The following is a 19,747-nucleotide window of genomic DNA, read 5'->3' as shown; positions in this document are numbered from 1 at the left end:
CAAACATCAAACATACGATAGAGAGTTCAAAATGAATACTATAAAATATATAATGAAAGTAATCGTCTCCTGGAGTTGCGTTTCTGGTGTCACCATGTGACAATTGTCTTAATTCAATCAATCCAAGTCCTTCGATTCATCTTTACTGGACATAACAGAAACTTTTTATGACTTTTTTTTAAACAGCATCAACAAACGTGCAGAAAGTAAGAAGTTAGGACAAAGACTCCAGCACTTAGAAACAAATTTGAGCCTTTATTGGAATGTTGCAAGGCATTAAATACACAAATCCCATTCTTTTAATAATTTGGTATTTATTAATAAAAAAACTTCTAGTCTAACAATACTGGTCTGACAGTCGATCTTATTCAGTTTCATCTTTACAACCTCAGTAAGTCCTCTCTCTTTTCCTCTTTCACCGCATCACAGAGGTGGAATCCTGACACTGAAGTGAAGCAGAAGTGAATTAAATGTTTGAAGAATTAAAGGGCGGACAGCGATGACACATGTTGGGGTATAACAGGAGAGCACCTACTCAAAACTCGAGAAAATACTGCGTATCAAAGCTGCATCGTCGTGGGTTAAAACAGTCTCTTGCTCGTACTGGTATCCGTGATTTTTTTTGTTTTTTTACCCCCTGATTTCCCAAGTTTTACATATAAAAAACTTTTTTGTATGAAATATAAACAAGCTCTTACCGTGATACACAGACATGTGCATTTTGAAGTTGGAAAATAATGCAGAAAATAAAAAGGAGACAATAATATGTTCGGATCTGGATCTTATAAACATAAATAATATGTTCTGGTGTCAGGAAACTACTATCAATGCTTTTTGTTATCATCCAAGACCTCCTCCAACACCATCTTTATAATCATCATCATCATCATAATCTTTATCATCATCGTCGTCACTCACTGCATGTTGTTCAACACGATCCAGAAAAGTTCTTAAAATTGTTTTGGCTTACAAAACATTTTCCCTCATTTTGAAAAAGAAAAAAGAAAGAAAGAAAAAAAAAAAAGGAACATTCACGATACATTTTCCAGCCGCTGTGTGTGTTTGGTCTGGTCTCTTTTCTGCTTTGTTTTTTTATTTTTTTGTATTTATTCTGGATCGCCTCCTCGTCCCACACATCCACAGCTGAACAAGTAATCAAAAAAGCACAGAAGCGCCACCGTCCTCCACCTCCTGAGCCTGTCCTTTTACACAACCTAACTTCACCGCCCCTCCCCCGCCCCGACCCTCCGCTGTTAGACTTCGGGAGGTCCAAAGTTAAGACATGACTCCGAACACGGGGTTGTGGCGACAGATGCTCGGCCCGATCTCTTCGTAGTCCTTTTTGGTGTGGCAAACCTGGTAGAACTCAGGCTGTGGAGGCACAAGTGACCGAGATGAAGGTGAGTATAGGAACAGAAAATAAACAGAAGACATCAACATAAAAAAAAGTCACATATATTTGCATATCTGCTCTCTGCAGGTGGTGTTGTTTTCTTTGTTCAGACAGGAAGGTTATTTTATTTATTTTAAACAAACTGCCGCGGCTGCTGCTGCTGCAGGGAAAAGTGGAACTGTCTTTGCACCGAAGGACCTTCCTCAGTCCTGCCAGATGGTGGGTGTGTTTGGAAAGCAAATGTAAAAAGCTTTAAAAGTCTGGTTTCCAGTGTTTAAAAAATGGTTGCTGATGTTAACCTGGCAACTGTAACCGTTGAGCTCTGTAAATCACTGTGCAGTGTGTTGGTGTCTGATACTACTTTAAACGTATCAGTCTATTCCTTCAACTGTATTTTATCACTTCACTGCTAGCTGAAGCAACACAACCCCACAAATAGCACCGTGTCTCTTTTGTATCTCTGTCAATGCAGTGCTGTTTTCAGTCTGATTACAGCCGGACAACAGCCGCGACAAAACACAGAAAGAGCCTTAGAATTGAGCTTAGCTAGCTAGTGTCCATCTTCGCCACAACCATGAATACAAGTCTTTTCAAGCACTTTCTAAAAGAGCCAGCACACAAAATATCCACCAGGAAAAAAAAGTGCACTGCTAAAATCAGTTTACAGGCCAGGCAGCCAATTAGCAGTGCAAATGTCAGCCTGTTAGATTAAGATGCTAAATGTTGTCGTCTTTTCTTCAGTCACTCACTTACAAAACTTCTTTGTCTTGGGAGCTATAAAAAGACTTTTTGAAGAATTTTTGTCTTCCTTCACTTTGACCACAGTGTGTCATTATTATGGTGATTTTAATTGGCCTTCAAAGAATGAACTGTATCAGCTGTGTTGTAACAAGAGGTAACACATAGCTGCGAATGATTACGTGTGTTAAGTAGTTTGAAAATGTGATAAATGATGGCTGCAGACGTTTCACAATTCTGCCTGTTTTTCAAATTAAACCACTTCCTACAGATAATATGGGGCATTAACACGACGTTAAAAGAGAAGCATGAGACATAATAAAGAGCAGTGATTATCATCAGAGAACAATGCTCCATTTTGACATCAATTAGCCTTTTTATAAATCAAGTGTCAGAGACCTTCGCTCTCAATCACATTTCCTGCTGGTAAAATTATCGACTCCGCTCACACAAATGACTCATCAAGGGTGGAAAAAAGAAAAGAGTAATGACATGTCACGACCGCCCACAGCATTCACTTCCACCCAGTGACACAGGACTAAAATAAATTACACAACAAATAGGAACTGAACCAAAGTGCTGCACGCCCTTCGATGTCACAAGATGAAAAGTGGACATTACCCTCTGTCAGAATATATAACGAGTACATGATGATGCAGTGCAGTAATACTTACAGTTGACGCTAACATTGATCCACCAAACCACACCGCATATCTCTGCATATGATGAGTGATAACCTGGACATCGATTGGTTTGGGCTGAGGAGGACAGAGAGGAAAAATGGAGAACAGTTACACTTATGTGAGCTATAATAGAAATGGGATGTAGAGGTCTTCGTGGGTCCACCTGGGACGGGTTCAGATCCACTTTATATAACATCAGGTTGCATTATTACAGCAGGTCCCAAGTCTATTTAACATTATGTGTAGAATCAGCGCCGATACCAAATGAGCTGCGTGAGCGATTGCCCCTGCTCAGCAGGTCAGAGAGTCACAGATGAGTAACGCAAATTAGCAGTGCTAACGTTAGCAGCCATGGCAACAGACAAGAATTGTTATTAGAGTTCAAAAGTGCATCGAGCCAACGATATTATTACAATGTTAGATGCAACGAAAATGTAAAGCTGATTTTAAACGAGACGTGTTTGTCTTCTGTCACCGTGAGATTAGTATCAGGGGTGGGAATCACTGCGATTCTGTGATAATCAATACATTGCAAGACAATAATCCAACAATACATCACAATGTCTGGCTAACTGTACAATAAGGAAGGTAGAAGTGCAGGAATTATGTATCTATTAGCAGTGCATAGAGTCTCAGCTTAGTGCCTCTTTCACACACGCAGTGACTGTGTGTCATCATTCAAATGTAAAATAGTCACAAACTGGCAAAAGGCTGAACTGCCAAATTAAGTTTACAACACAGGCAGTCATGAAGTGGTGACTCAGGTAGGTCAGCTTGTTAAAGGAAACTGTTTAGAGCGCCGCATGTTTTATTAAAAATATAGATGTTTGGTGCCAGTGTATCGGTAATCATGTATCAAGAGGAGGCGAGACAATATATTGACCTGTCAATACTTTGTCCCACCCTCCATTAGCACGTATTTCAATCAGTAAGACAACAATCAGCTGTGAAATCTGTGTCGATCAGGTCTGTGACTCCCAGTTTTTGTTTTTTTAATAATAGATGGGTGCATTTTAAATCCATGAAATTCGTCTCCGTCCAGGAGATGTAGGGAGACAAAGTCAGCTCACATTACTTGTGTAATTCAGCATGTTTTCTCTCTATGTTAGCTACATCCACCATCTCCTTCTTTCATGCCTGAGGTGGGTTTACAGACACCCGTCAGCTCAGCCTGAGGGAGGATGACATTTAACTTCTCATCACAGGTGCTGCCTTCACAGCTCGGAGGCAGGAGAGACTGACTTCTTCCCTCAAGGTGAAAAACATCTCAATTATAAATTTGATATTGAAATCAACTAATCTGCATTCAATACGCAACCATACCAACAATAGCTGTAGTGGGAGAGGACATAAACTTTAAAGGCATTCCTCTCCGTTTCACAGCTCAGACGGTGATTGTGTTTTGTCGAGCGCTATTGATCGCTGCTGCGTGTAAATTAACGTGCGCTCTCACCTTGAGCTTGCCTCCACTCAGCTCCTCACTCATCTTCAGTCGGGCATCAACTGTCCTCTTTAAGTCTCTCTGCAGACGACGCCCAAAGTCCCTGAACATGGTGGAGCCTCCTGACAGAACAATGTTCTGTGGGGAAAAAGGTGACAGGGATTACAAAGCTGCAGAATGAGAAGCACTTAACACCTGTGACCTGAGAGTGGCCAGCCAGTCTGGGAAAACAGTCCACAGTCCTCCGTCGCAAGTGTGTCGGGCACAACTCGGTGATAGGAAATACCACTTTATGAACACAGTGATGCATCAATCTCACACTTCCTTTCATCATTTCAGTCTCTACTCAGTGAAGATAAATGTACAGAAGCTGGGCATCCTCACAGAGCTCTGACACAAAGCCCCGACCCAACTAATTTGTAACGATTGGTCAATTGACAGAAAGATAATAGCAAACAAAACTTGGATCGACATTTCCCCTTGTTTTTGGACACTTTATAGACCCAAAAATGTATCTAGATGATGAAAATAGTCATTAGCTGGAGCCCTAATTCTAATCTTCTTAGAAATTAACAAAAACAAAACAAAAACAAAACACCGGAGTTCTTCAAAAATAGTCGATTCACAGACACCAGACGTCTGAATCGATCCGCTGACAGGTCTGAACGTGATATAACAAACCCTGTGTTAACTCCAGCTGCAGTCAGAGCAGGTGTTGTTGAATGGTGCGAAGTATTTCAGGAAAAAAGAGAATCATTGAACAGTTGTTCATCACAAACAATCATCCTGTCGTCATCTTACCTTATAGAGAGGACGCCTGACGTCAATCGGGCAGTTCTGAATGACCTCGTCCACAACTTCAGAGATAGGCTGGGTGAAGTCAGGGTTGGCAAACTGGGATTAGAAATAAACATTGAAGACGTGTTACAAAACAAACGGAAGAAATGAACATGAACTAGCTCATTTTGAACTTTCTGGCTCAAGTAAAGTGTAAACTTGCACAACACTGGTGATTCAGCCTGATGGGTTTGTTGTTAGCTACACACTTTAAGAAGAGCTCGATCAGGTTGAGGGAATTGAGGCGTTCATGATAAACACATGTTGGAAAATGAAGCTCAGGACTGGATTAAGTGAAGCGAAGCTTGATGCAGCCGCTGCCCACAACATCCTCTGATTCAGCCGGATCAAACGCCACCGCAAGCGGTGCGAAAGAAAGGGAGGAGAGCCGGTCCCAGCAGCAGAGATGTGGAGTCGGCCCACCCTCACTGAACGCCTGCTCTGTTTACCTCGCCTGCATTTTGTTAAGTTGACAAATACCTACTTATACTAATTATATGCAATTAGTAAAGTGATGTAATTCTCTAAACTTACCCGACACTTCACATTACTGATGATTATTCAACAAAATTCTCATTGTGTAACATTATGTTAAGGCCATATCCGCCCAGCACTACTTTGTGGTTTGAGGTCACTGTCTTTCATTCTTATTAAGATTATTTTAAACATGTTTGATGTTTATGTCTTGAACCAAAACTGTCAACATCACACAGATGGGAATAATAAAGAAAACATCGAGCAAACAGGAGCTCTGATCCCAAACTGTCATCGTACAAATTGTGTCTGATGCTCCATCATTAAAGTCCTAAATCAGAGCTGAGGAAACGATGTGGTTTTCCTCATGTAAGTGAATCATTCGTCCTTGTTGCTGTTATCTCTCGAGCCTCCATCTCATCCAGATTTAGCAGTTTTTCTCCCCAGTTACCCCTTTTCAACAGAAACTGTTGCATAACCTCTCAAGGCAAACTGTTTTTGATAGATGTCAGTCTGTGTTTTGATTCTGTGTTCTCGTGGGATGCTCGGTGTCTGCCTATAGACACGTCTCTAATTATAGTACATCTGTCCTTCTCTATATTTACTCCGTTCAGACCTTAAAGACTGGTTGTCATGTCTGGGCTGTCTATTCTCTGGACGCCTCAATAATCTAAAGCTCTGCGTGTCCTCTGCTTTATATCACACTGCGCCGACCAACCTCCGGGTGGAAGAAGATCTCCGGGCCCAGGAAGCGCTCGTAGCCCACGTCGATGGTGAACTCCTTCTTGCTGATGGAGTTGATGCCGGTGTACTGTTTGATCCACTTGGAGCCGTCCGTGTCGTACTTGCTGAACTCTTTGACTAGATCTGGGCACACGTAGCTGTACCGCTCCTGATGGGGAAAGCACAAATAAAAAGTTGTATAATCAGCTTCAGCACAGCACAAAAAACAACACCTCACATACACATTATAATACTGACTGTACAGCTTTGAAACATAGGTAGACAGCTCTCGTAATTCCTTCATGGTCATGCGTACGTTGATATGTAATTTGTGATCTTCACTCAGCATTTTCATGTCAGGGACATCATTTTATTGACGTTTTTCAGTCTGTTTCCAGAGATATTATTGAGTTTAAAGTGATTTTGCTGCTGTAAACATTCACATTCAATTCTATTCCTGTTCTGAGTTTATTCTTTCTTGTACAATATATTTTTTCAGAACAGAAATAAGCAAAGGCGAAAAGGTTTCAGCCCTATAAGACGTAAGGGCATTAAACTCTTAGAAGGATGTCTTCACGATTATATGCACTGATCCCGGGGCGGCAGGTGAGTGGAAGAGATGAGGAAAAAACACAGCTCATCCAGTAACAAACTTAGCGGAGGTGCTTGAGCTATAAAACATCAAACTAAAACAGCAAGAAGCATCTGCACACTCAATCTGTGACGAGAACCGATAAAGAACTGAACTATCAATAAGAGTATTAGGATCGATAAAATCCTAACGATAGCCATCCCTATACATTAAGTTGTTTTTGTCCCTTAAACTACAAGAATCAGAACAGTTATGGAGGGAATCTCTCATCACCGTGTTGTGTTTTCTACCTTCCTGCTGCACACGCATCCATCAAACCAGTCAATTTAAATTAACCAGCAGAATTAACCTACACAATGTCCTCTTCTGTTTGTGTGAGAGCACGAACTGTCTTTCCGTTGACCTCGCCGGTCTATCTGAGGAGTTATGAAAACACATTTAATTTGAAAACTTACACGAGTTTAGAGTGTAATTGATTTTCAAGATTCGAGAAGACTTTATTGTCATTGTACTGCTGCACAAGGCAACAACACAAGTAAACGATTTCGCTTCTGTAACGGTGAATATGAATGAGAAGATGTCGTTAGTTTGATTTGGGTCCATACTGCAACACAGACAGACGTGGAATTAACATTTCCAGACATGATTGAGCAACATGCACGGCGCACAACCCCCTCAGTGCTAATGCTAATTATCTGAATTCACATTATTTGTTGTTGTTGTCAGTCTCGGGGTAATGAACAATGGTCCTTGACATCGAGAGCAAAGTCTTAGATAACAAGCTATTTAATAAACATGAGGGAATCGTCGAGAATTGAGGTGAATCAATAAATTGTGGTCACTGACAGAAGGAGCAACAATGACTGAACACAAATGAAGTCAACGTAAAGTCGTTTCTATTTGCGACCTGTAATAAAAAATAATTTCAAAAATTCAAATAATTTAAATGAGGTTTGGAGACACCAAGATTAAACTGCAATAAAGTTACTCCTTATTGTTCATCTCCCGTCTGTGTCGTGTCCTGAATAAAGAATCATGTTTCGCTTAAGTTGATGAGCTTGAGTCGGTGTTAATTATCAGAAACTAAACAAACAGAGCCAAAGAAAAGCTTTTTGAAGACCAGCTGCAAGTACCAGGCAGACCGATAGTGCCACCTGCTGCCCTCATGAAGAAAAACAATGAAATCACAATTTTCCTTCACATTTTCCATCACTGCCACTATGATAAATGTATGAATATGAATTATCTGACCAAAAGTGCTCCAATGAAAACCCCAGAAACACTTTAAATGAACTTTTAGTTTCACTGCAGTTTGTACTGTAATGGTCTCAGGCACTGATGGAGAGATTTCTTAGGAGTTATTTTGTGTTTGTGGCAGATTTTTTTCCCCAAAAAACCTTTAATAGAAGAGAAAATGAGACAGAAAATTGGAAACAGTATTTTCCGAAATATAATTTAAGCTATGATGATGGATGGACTTTCTAACCTCAGTGTGATTTTCTTCAAAATACGATATGTAAGAATTCTGCATTAAAATGTCCAAAAACGACTCGACGTTTGTTATATATTTTGTTCAGATGTGTCCTTACACTATACCTAATGTTTCCAAAGTGAGTTAGGAAGATGGCAAACGATACCAAACGTGAATAAAACTTTAAAACAATATCTCGTCTTTGAACATTTGTGCCTGACCCTACTAAGATAGATTTTCATCTGCAAAGGCGGCTGTTTACCAGCAAGTCCGACCACGGTTTGTGTGTATATGTGTTTATTCGCCCTAAATAGCCAGATGACCTGACTGTACATTAGCCGTAAGCTAGTGAGCAGCAGCACACACTGAGAGTGTGTGTGTGTGTGTGTGTGTGTGTTTGAATTCAGGTCAACCTCTCACTGAACTCATCAGAGACTCTGGTTCTCTCTCTTCTTCTTCTTCCCCTCTCCTCTCTGTAACATTACGTTCATGAAGTAAAGAACATTTCCCCTCCAGCTCCAGTCAGCAGTCGACATTACAGAACAAAAACACTCGACAACGGAGGTCACCTTCATGGGTCACTGCTGCAGTCAGGTTCATAAACAGGAGTGAAGATGAATCAGTATAATAATATAAGGACGTCAGTTCGTGCATCCTATAAAGAAACTCTGCAGATTACAGGGAGGAGATTTATTTGCTAGGTGTGTTACACAACAGTGTAAACAGATTATTCAAAACATAACGACATCAGTGTCCTATTTCATTAACGAAAAACTGACGAAAAATGCTCATCGACAACCTTTTTTACTTGACTTAGATGAGATGTTGACCAGCTAAAATTGGTTATTTGATATATGTTGTGTTTTTGTTGATGAGACAAGGCAGGACTGAGACGTTAGTGACATTCGAAAAATGCATGATATTGTTCCCCCAACTGAGCATCTGGTCCATCTGTCAGAGTATAAACAATACTTTCGTGTTACTGATTGATGTGTCCAGATAACCAGAACCCCCGCAGGTGAGTCCCAAACAGACAGCGAGTTCATGACGTTGTGGCTTCAATGCAAAACGGACTTGGAAGCGCAGCACCCTGCTATTAATGCCCCGGGAAGTGAGCTGAGGCTTTTTATCATTAAGTTGACTAAAATATATGAGTTTTATTTGACTAAAACAAGCATCGTCATTGTATGACTAAGACTAAAATGGCTTCCAAAATTAACACTGAGGTCTTTGTGTGTATCCCACTGATGATACAAGAAATAACCCGTCATCACCTTCCTAGCAGAGGAACCACAGCTGAGGACCTACCTTGACTGCCTTGGCCGTCTCCAGCGACTGCTCCGGCGGGATGCCCACCTCCCTCTCCCTGAGGAGCTGCTGGGTGAAGTAGGTGATGTCTCGTCCTGCGATGGGAATGTGCTTTATACAGCTGCCAATTACATAACCTTCAGCCTAAGAGAGACAGGGAAGCGGATACAGACACAGAGGTTACGTCATATAATGTGAAACTTAATAGGGAAGTACAAGTGTGTAGAAAACACAGAGACACAAATGTTTTTCCATCACTGCGAGGCCCTCTCCACGTCCCCACGGTGTTGTGTTTGGCCCCTTTTTTGTGCATGTTCAGCAGCGGCTACAGACATGCTGATTCAGTCATCCAGCCGCTAAATATATTCTGCTAGCACATTTCCTAAATCTGAGTAATTCCTTCCATCCTCTGAAATACCGTGGCCTACTTTCAGACATCAACACCATCCTGTTACTGAGCAAGCGGACAGGTGGAAGAATAATCTTTTAAAGGGACGAAATTCTTCATTCTTGTCCACAAGGTGTATAAAAAACTCAATGTAACACTTCTTTACAAACTGCTGCGCCTAATCATGGTTAAGTATGAGTTGTCAGTGTTGTGCAGGCAAAATAAATGACCGTGTCTCTCTCAGAAATTCAAAAAGGAACAGACGTTACAATAAGTCCTGCCTGGTTATAGTCAAAGATCACATGAGAATACATTTCAAACGTCTATGACAATAAATGTATAATCATAATATAGAATTTCCTCTGAGTTTAAGACCCTGACTCTTTCAGCCCAGCTCCTGAATGGCCGGAAAGAGAGCACACATCCTTCAGTGTTTTCTTACAAACTACTTCAGTCTGCTAACCTTGCCTTTACCTTCAGTTCTCTTTTCAGCCCACACACACCTACACCTCTGGTTTCTGAATGCACATATAGGCCTGCTTCTTTCACTTTTTCTCTCCCTGCTCTGTTGACCTTCTCCATCAGCAACACAACTCCTGATGTTTTCTCTTCGTGCGTGGAGGAGGCTTGTTGTTCATGACATAGCACATACAAACGATCAATGCCAACGTAGTACCAAATGACATCGGCATTGTACTGTACTGTGTACTGACAAGCTTTTACACTCAATGATATCAGTGGTGGTTAATTGATCATGGATTCTCTCAAATGGATGAAAAAAAAAAACAATATAGATGCCAAAATGGGTCCTAGGTGGCTGTTAATATATCTGAGCGACACGCCACGTAAAGCCTATGTGTGGGAAACACTGAGGGAGTGAGTGTTCGCCTGTCGATCTGGAAACTCACCACAGGGATGACGTGGGTGACACCATCTCCACTGTCGATGACGGTGCCGGTCAGCGTCCTCTCTCCTACCTGCCTGGACGTCCAGGAGGCTGCTAGAGCAAGCACAGCCTGAAACACAGACGATGGATTAAAAACTGACTTTGAGGGAAATTTTAGGAAAACAGAAATATAAAACAGATGAGAGGAATATCTGCAGGTATCAGGTGTATTTCCTCGTCATACACAAACTAGATGACCCAGCATCTCTCACCTGCACAGCGATGTACAGCCCAGGTACGTTGAAGGACTCGAACATGATCTCGGCCGTGTACTCTCGGTTTTCTGGTGTGTTCAGAGGAGGCTCTGTCTGCAAACAGAGAAATAAACAGAACATCAACGCAGTCGTTTTCCTCTCACAATTCAGACTTAAAAGAAAAAGTGTGGTCTTTGTGCCAACATTTTGTATTTACTCGTCCTTGGCTGATGAGCCAAAATGTTAATTTCACTCTAAGAGAAGAGAGCAGAACTTTGAAAATGTCCATCACGAGCAGTTCTGGCCTGACCACATTCCTTAAGTCTCTTACCAGGAGGAAGTAGTGGTCCTCAGGCTCAGCCCTCAGGTACTTGAAGATGATCTGCTCCATGAAGCGCTCCATTAGGTCCCAGTCCTCCACGATGCCGTGACGGATTGGCCACTGTTGGAACAAGGGTTCAGCTAATTAAGAACATTTTTGTGACATAAAAATGCAACATCATTTTAAAAACAGCCACTCTAGCCATCTGTGTTTTTGTGAGATTGTTGCATAGACGACCCTTTAAATATCTGTACTTCAGTCAAACATACATGACAACAGGTGCATTGACATAACAGTTTCTCTTCTGTGTCTGCAGATAAACGCTGCAACAGCAATGTCTGAAATGCACAGCATGTAACTCGTCTCATGACATCATGCAGGTGCAGCTGATTGCCATCAGCCACAACACTTAGAGGTGAAAGTAGTTTAGTGAACAGTTTGAACTTGTCAAACACTGAACAATCATTATAGCTGCTTTCCATTTCAGTGTCTCAGTTCCATACTACATAAAGACTGTATATAAAATACAGTGTGCATTACATACTGAACTTTAAGTATGCTTTTATGCAGGTATTATATAAGAAATAAACATATAATAATCGCTTTTATACCAACAGGAAATGACACAATATGTAAGTGACAACACCAATTAAACTAATGGTGCATTCATGTGCTGACAGAATAATCGGAAAAATGACTTCCTGACCCCAAAAAAATGATGTAAACACCAAACAAAAATGTTTGGATGTGTCTTGCTAACGTTGACGTTACATACGCATTTCATGTGTTAAATGTAAAGTGCAAATGTTTCATGGTAAATGAGTTGATAGAGCTGTTTCCCACTCCGAGCTTGACCTTGGTAAAGTCTCTCTCCTCCTTGTTTTGGTAAAAGAAAAACAGACGCCCACTACTGCAGCAAAATGGCAAGAAAGTCTCTCCTTTCATTCTTGTTCATGAATCACTAAGTGACACACAGACGATGAATATATCCAACATATCAGACATGGTAATTGCTTTGCCGGCTGCTCCTGTGGGCGTGTTGAGCCGTCAGGGTCACGTACCTTAGTGGAATATGAGGGCTTGTCTACTGCTTCATCTCCGATGTAGAAGTCCAAGTCATCCACCCCCTTCATCATCCTCCGCTGGGCCTGGTCTCCGACCTTGGCTGACTCTTTGATGGCGATACCTGACAAGAAAACAGAGATCATAATCTCTCTTACAGAGTTGTGTGTCCATTTTATTGTTTCATCATTAATCATGAATCGTTACACATTTAAATTAACTTTTTTTTAGCATTATATATCCAAACTTCAGCTTTAAAATTGGATGCGATAGAGACCCATTAGGATTTGAACACGATAGGTGTTACAGTGACAATCTCAGGTAGCAGTGGAGTAACTGTAGAAACTCTACACTGCAAAAGAAAAAGAGCCAAACTGATGGAGGAGGCAAAGAAGGTGAAGATGGAGAGTGATAGAAACCGAGATGAAACGAGAGCAAACAGACGGGGAATTCAATCGATGGAGAGTCTGTTCCCTCTTTCAAATGTGTTTCCTCTCACAACGGGGACTTCAGGTGATTCAAAACTGGCCCTCTCTCTGCTAGATCAGTCAGTAACTGCCTACTTATTAACACAACCAGGTGTTTTGCTCTGCCTTTTCATCGCACTGAGATCAGGGTTTCTAGGTCAATTTTCTGAGGATTTTTACAGTTTAGTTTTTTGCTTTGGAAAGTAGCCAGGTTGCTAACTCTGTCTTTGCAACAGTGGTGCCAACAGTAATACCACAGGGAATGAGAAAGTTGTCTGTTTCTGCTTTAAACTGTACTTTCATCTGACGTTCTGCTTATTTGTATTGATTATTTGTACTGTATTATTAGGTTACTGTATTGTTTCGGTTTCGAGCCGACAAAGAAGTGTTGTGGGGTCAAAAATACAATAAAATCTTTCAATAAAAATGCTCATGTGAGTTTATACTTTCTTAGTGTTGTGAAAGGATTATTATTACAATCGTGAAACCCAGGATTTCTCTCAGACTTCCATTTAAATCTAAAATCCTTCACGTCACAGGCTTGTTTGGCTGGTGTGAGGGGAATTCAATGCAAAGTGAAGATACTCACATGATGGAACGATGAACTGTGGCTCTGTGTTCCCTGCATACCCAAGTTTGGTGTAACTGCAAGAGAGAAGATTCACATTTCATTATACAGACGCTGCAGCTTCAGCACATTAAAAAAGAAACCACCTGCTACACTACATTTGTATTCATGAAAGTTTACTTCAGTAAAGATTATTTTTGGCTGCTATCGTTTTGATCAATGCCATCACTGTCCTTTGGCGGCTTGGTTGGGTGCCAAAAGCAGCGGCGGCTCTGGAGTTTGCTAATGCGAGGCCATTAAAAGAGCCATTCATGTCACATCGGGAAACTGAAGACTATTCATATCTGTCTCGGGTGAAAAAGAAAAAGATCACTTCTGCATAAACTGACCATCCTTAATATAAACTAGCTGTGACCTTAACACTGCAGCCTTCTTTATTGTCTACTTCTCTACGCAAGAGGGAAGTGGCACGAATAAAAAGATGATGTAAGATGTGTCTAAAAATTCATTCTGACTACGACACACGAGCAAAATTTCCACCTCCATGCTCACAAACCGCTCAGTTAAGACACCTTCAGTCTTAGCATCAAAGCCTTTTACAGCCTCCTTCTCGGGACAGAGGGTGTTGTTTGGGGCAGATGCTAACCAGATGTAGTCCCGACTGGGGTAGGCCCAGACAGGACTCTCATACTCCCTGCTCACAGGGCCCGAGGGACTGATAGAGGACACTGCTGACGACTGCCAAAGCACTGTGGGCATAATAGGCCACATCCTGGTCATAACAGTAGCTCCTTTGAATTTCACTTTATAAAAAAAGAGGCAGGACGAGCCACATCAGCAGTCGGGAAATGACTGAATGTTATGAGGAAACTTTGGTCTCAAATATGCTCAAATGTGAGTTATAATGACTTTTAAAAATAGTCTGTGGTTTGGTTTGTGCACCTACAACTTTTTAGATTCAACCTGAGTCAGGCTCACGAATGCTTTTACATTTCCTGTCCTGAGCACCATTCAAAAGGTTTCTTGTTCCTGGATGACAGGAAATGATGCGTTACTTTTCTATGAAGGTGACAACAGATATTTGTGTAGAATAAATACAGACAGGAAACAGCACACTGCTCTACAGTGAGTGTCTTTAATACTGGTGGTGCAAGTTTGCAACTTCTTTTCACCATCTATTCTCCATCGTGTCATTTGTGTGAACGCATATCACTGGCAAATTTCAGTGTAATGTTTGAGAACCACATTTCTGGGGTTGCAAAAAATGTCAGCTAATGTATAAATATCAGAAGTTCCTAATATTAATATCGGCATCGGCCCTAAGAATTAAGTATCAGTCGGGATATGCCTTCTACGGTTTTCTCTAAGAGTTTATGATTTGCAATATCATACCTGACACCTTTGTAAATTAAAATTCATATCAGTTGAAGGCTGCATTGATAACCCCTGCTGTCCTGAGCACATAAATCTAGCTAAACTTTAAAAAACATAATGCAAAAAAGATGCAATTTTAATGTCTCACATTTGAATGACACATTTGATGCCCTGATAACTAAGAGCACTTTCCTCCACAGCATGTGTTCATCATGTGTTTAACTAAAATGCGAAACGTCTGCTTCCCAGCTGGACAAAGAGACACAACCTAGATTTATGTCTTTCTTTATTCTGTCCCCCTCCTCTGTCATTATCTGAGACCACCACCACCATCATCATCCTCCTCATCTGCCTCTTTTCTGCTTCGGCTGAGTATCTCTTTGGTTTGTCAGGAGCTGAAAACGTTGTGTGAATAAAGTTATATAATCTAATCTGGCAGCTTCACCTATCTGTCAAGCACACTGAGCTGCCTGCCAATGTTGATTTTTAAAAAGGTAGAGCCAGGAGAAAGAACACAATGAGAACACACAATAGCTCGTGTTCAAATACAGTAAAAACCTGAGGGGAATAGTTGGCAGGACCACCGTGTTCAGTCGTACCAAAAAAAGAAAAATGGGAGCACAATTTTGTCAGAATTGTCGATATTTTTTTAGGTCCAAGTTTATACACTGCCTTGGAAGATAAAGAAATTCTCCCACTAGCGACTTTCTATATATCTTCCTCTGATATGTCATGTCTCTGGGCTTGACAGAGGAAAGTTTCTTCACTGCTAATGACACTAAATAACACCACTTTGACATCCCTTCAGGGCAAAAGAAATGAGCTTTTATTATCTTTTAAATCAATCAATCAATGGGTCAACGTGCCTGAACAAAAATAACTCGTGTTCAGAACAATATGGATTTTCTATCATCCACTACATCAACTGTTCATGTCTGGGCCAAATATAACAACACCAGCTGAACAGTGATGGTCACTTCAGATAAGAGTGTGTCAGATAAAAGCCAGAACAAATAGTGACAATATGGAGGTGCATTTTTCAGGAGTTATGCAATCAACATACTGTATCTCAGTGAGCTTTGTCACTCACGCTCAAAACCTGAAAGCTGCATTATTTAAAATTTACATTGAATTAACTATGACTATTTGTGTACTGACGGTCCCACAGCTTAAGGTCAATCGAGCATTTTAGTGTCCTTCAGCTGACAAACAGCAGGTGAGGTATTTATTATCTATCAAGTTAGACAAAAGGAGAGTGTATATTGGACTTGAAGTTGCACAAAAACACAACTGAAAAATGAAAAGCTAATATTCTTATAAAATAAGCCACTGCTTGCTAACATTTCTGGCACAAAACTTTTAAAAGTGATCAAATGTAAGTGTGTGTTTTGCTACCTTTGCTGATGAAAATCTATCTATGAGTCATGCAGAAATGTTTACAGAAGAGGTAATGTTTTTAAGTTATATTCACGTTTTGCTTAGTCACGTTCGTCGACTTCCTTCTTCACTCTCCTTTAACAAAATTACACATTTCTCTGGGTTCGAACATTGTTGGGAAAACTTGAGTACACAACTCAACAAAATATATAATGAAGAGCTCGTTGTGATATTATCAAATAGTGGATACATGATAACAAAATACTGTTCTGAATATTTTGCATTTACGACCTCATGTCCTTTAACTTTAAAAATAAAAATCAGGTATCAGCCAGTCGAACCTGCCAGTGATATAGTGCAAAAAGATTCATGTAGTTTGATTATTTAGAGGATTAAACAAACTTGTGCAACTTGTTTCAATATAAATGCTGCATCAGTGAGTTTGAACAGTGTGTCTCATGGTCTGACTGCTTTTAGTATCACATTTCTGGACATGTTTTTCTTACTGCCAACATGCTATCGCCCCTTTGTCCATGAAAACAAATCCAAAAAGAGCTTAGACTGGCGTTCAGTGATAACAGCAGCTGTCTTATGACAGTAACGCCGAGGCGAGCAGACAGCAACTGAATGTAGCAGCAGCACTCTGAACACCTTCATACCACAGAGCCGTCCCAGCTTGTCTGCTTCAACCTGCCTCGACAAGCAGCGCTGCATGTCTGACTGTGGACATCATTGCACAGGACAGCTGGAGCTGAGCGCAACAACCACACTAACAACTGGAGTTAACCATCTTTGTCAAACTATCATATGTTGGTATATTTTAAATATCATCCAAAATGTGCAATATCTAGATACAGTACGGTAACAACGGTACAGCTGCAGAGACGTCCTGGCCTTTATAACTTGCTCCTCAGCTGTAAGACAACATGTTTGTTTGGTACTAACACCAACAAACGTCACATCATCATGATTTTAAAAGTTGTGAATCATCTCACAATCCTAATATCTGTCAAAATAATCACAATTTACCATGTTGTGGAGCCCTACAATTGTGTCATTTAAGTAATACCCCTGCTGACTGAAGCTCGTTAATGATTGCAGCCTTACGAAATTTCAGCTGTTTGCACAGGACGGATAAAGACTGACTCCACCCAACATTTCGTCTGCATCAGGCTGCAACACCTGAGATATTTTTCTGGCGTAGGACTTCCTTGATTTGACCGTGTAAAGCTACTTCTGCACAAAAGATAACCTCACCATAACTACACCCAAATCTGGATGTGACTGCGGTGCTTTCGTCGCATGATCAAGTTCTCTAATAATAGCAATCAGGCTAGTTAGAAGGTTGGTATGCTAAAGGAAGTGGGGTTGTCACTATTTGGACACCATGTGCATGACTCAGATACAGCTGTTGAACTCCCTCGCCACATCTGCCTGAAGGCTGGTGCTCTCTGGCTACAAGTTTCCACTTAAAACATCTCATCGTGAGCTAAACTATGACTTCACGACCGAGCGGATTAAAAAGAAAAAACTCTGGTAGTCATTGATATTGGAACATATGTGTTATGACTCCGAGGTCTGGCCACAAAGTAGGAGCCATCTGCCTCGATGAGCGTAAACTAGCGCAGGAGCTAACCCACTTCTCAGCTGCACTTCTTTCTTTTGCTGTCTCAGAGGCAGCAGACTGGTGAGCTGCCTGAAGGGAGGAGGGGGGAAGAATGCAATGTGAGGAGAGATGAGTTCAAGCCTCTGCATGCAAAGCAATGCAAACCACTTTTATCCCCCAAAACTAATTGAGCATACCTATCCTGCTGCTGCCGAGTGCTGTTATCTGACTAAAAGGGTTAAGAGGCATTTCTCCTCCTTAAAGTGAGAATTACAGAGGCGAATGCACTGGTTGGGTTCATGTGGACACAGTGAAAACAGCCTAAAATAAAGTATAATGATCGAAGAGAAGAATGAAACCAAATAAATAAATAAATATATAAAATCTACCTGGAAAGGATCAATACAAACACTGCTGCAGGAGGCGCTAACAGAAAATCCAGCTCTGTGTTATTGTCTGTTTTTTTTTTGTTTTTTTATTTAAATCCCACTAAAGCAGATTCTTATTGTGTCGATACACGTGAGATGACTTGGTTTGGGGGAAAATAATCGGTAGCCTGGCGAAGAAGAGAAATAAGAGAAGTTAATTAAAAAAGCATGCTCGGATGCCGAGAAACGACCATATAAGGACTAAAAAGCGTGAATGAGGAAGTGTAGGCTGAATAGGAAGTAGCATTGCGCCTGCTCAAATCCTGACTGACGAGCAGAAAGATTTATGAATTGCACTCGGCTGAAGGCACGGTTATCTTCAGGGGCTTACACTGTGGGGAAAACGGTACATTAGCATACAGCTTGATCGAGATAATGACATTAACGGCCCGCCAGCAGCTAAATGAATGAACCCAGCTGTGAGGTGGAGGCTCTTCCCCTCTCTCTGTCTCTCTCTCTCTCTCTCTCCATGTCAGGTTTCGGGGTCTTGCAAACAGAAAAACACTGGCCGGGCTTCTTGCAGAGAAAATCCCCTACTACCATGCTAATTATGAAGCTAGCTCACAGAGCTGTGGGGGAGGAATGTTGGAAAATTAACGGCTGCCCTTCACAAGCAGCTCCAACGACCTGACTGGGGTTTTTTATCTAGGGTATCAGTTAGCTGCTCGTTAGCATGTTAGCTCGCTTGCTAGCTGTCTGCACACACACACACACACACACACACACCCAGTTGCTGCTGCTGCTGCTGCTGGTGCTGACACTGACAGTCCCTAACCGTACACTCTCCTCTCGGTGACACCCGAACCTCCCCCCTCCTCCTTGTCCGCTCCGGTTCGGTTCGAACAGCTTACCCCGTGCCGCAGTCGACAACACACGCCGGTAACCGTCCAGCCATCTCTCCCCGGGGGTCTCTGCGGTTCAGAAACGGTTGAATGTGATGGACAAGCAGTCCGCGTCGGCTGGAGGAACTTGCAAAGCGGTCCGCAGGCGGAACCCCGAGCCCCGCACAGTGCCGTTTCCACTTCCGCACTCGGCTTCTGGCAGGCAGGGAGAGGCAAGATGGCGGAGGCCGGGTAGAGCGACGCAGGCAGGGCTGTGCAGCCGTCAATCATCCGGGGAGGACGGGCGTCAGTCGGTGTGTTGACTCGGCCCCCTTTGTGATTTATGTCCCTGGATTCCGCTTTAACTTCATATGTTCATAATATAACGGTGTAGTCAGGTGAGGTTGTCAATAAAGATGAACTGTTTTGAATACTACTCCTATATAAAGAGCTGCTGGAGGTGATGATAAAAGACTGAGTTTATTACTGTCAGTCATATAAATATGATGATAAATACACGTTATGAACTGTGAA

At 41.6% G+C, this 19,747-nt stretch overlaps 1 protein-coding gene across 1 annotated transcript; it reads right to left on the bottom strand.

Annotated features, from left to right (window-relative positions):
* Window positions 1-235: 235 nt before the first annotated feature.
* Window positions 236-19,511, bottom strand: LOC311262466 (actin-related protein 3-like). Its single transcript, XM_084361851.1, has 12 exons — window positions 19,244-19,511; window positions 13,629-13,684; window positions 12,572-12,696; window positions 11,520-11,630; window positions 11,207-11,302; window positions 10,957-11,064; window positions 9,661-9,804; window positions 6,285-6,458; window positions 5,057-5,149; window positions 4,268-4,393; window positions 2,806-2,889; window positions 236-1,371 (listed from the first exon to the last, which is right to left on the bottom strand). Exons 1-12 carry the CDS (start codon window positions 19,285-19,287, stop codon window positions 1,276-1,278), a joined length of 1,257 nt encoding a protein of 418 aa, XP_084217977.1. The 5' UTR covers window positions 19,288-19,511; the 3' UTR covers window positions 236-1,275.
* Window positions 19,512-19,747: the final 236 nt, after the last annotated feature.

Source organism: Pagrus pagrus (genome assembly GCF_965226575.1).
Source record: "Pagrus pagrus genome assembly, chromosome: 9".
NCBI classification, from domain to species: domain Eukaryota; kingdom Metazoa; phylum Chordata; class Actinopteri; order Spariformes; family Sparidae; genus Pagrus; species Pagrus pagrus.
The sequence above is the reverse complement of the archived record's forward strand: the minus strand, read 5'-3'. Positions and strand labels throughout refer to the sequence as shown.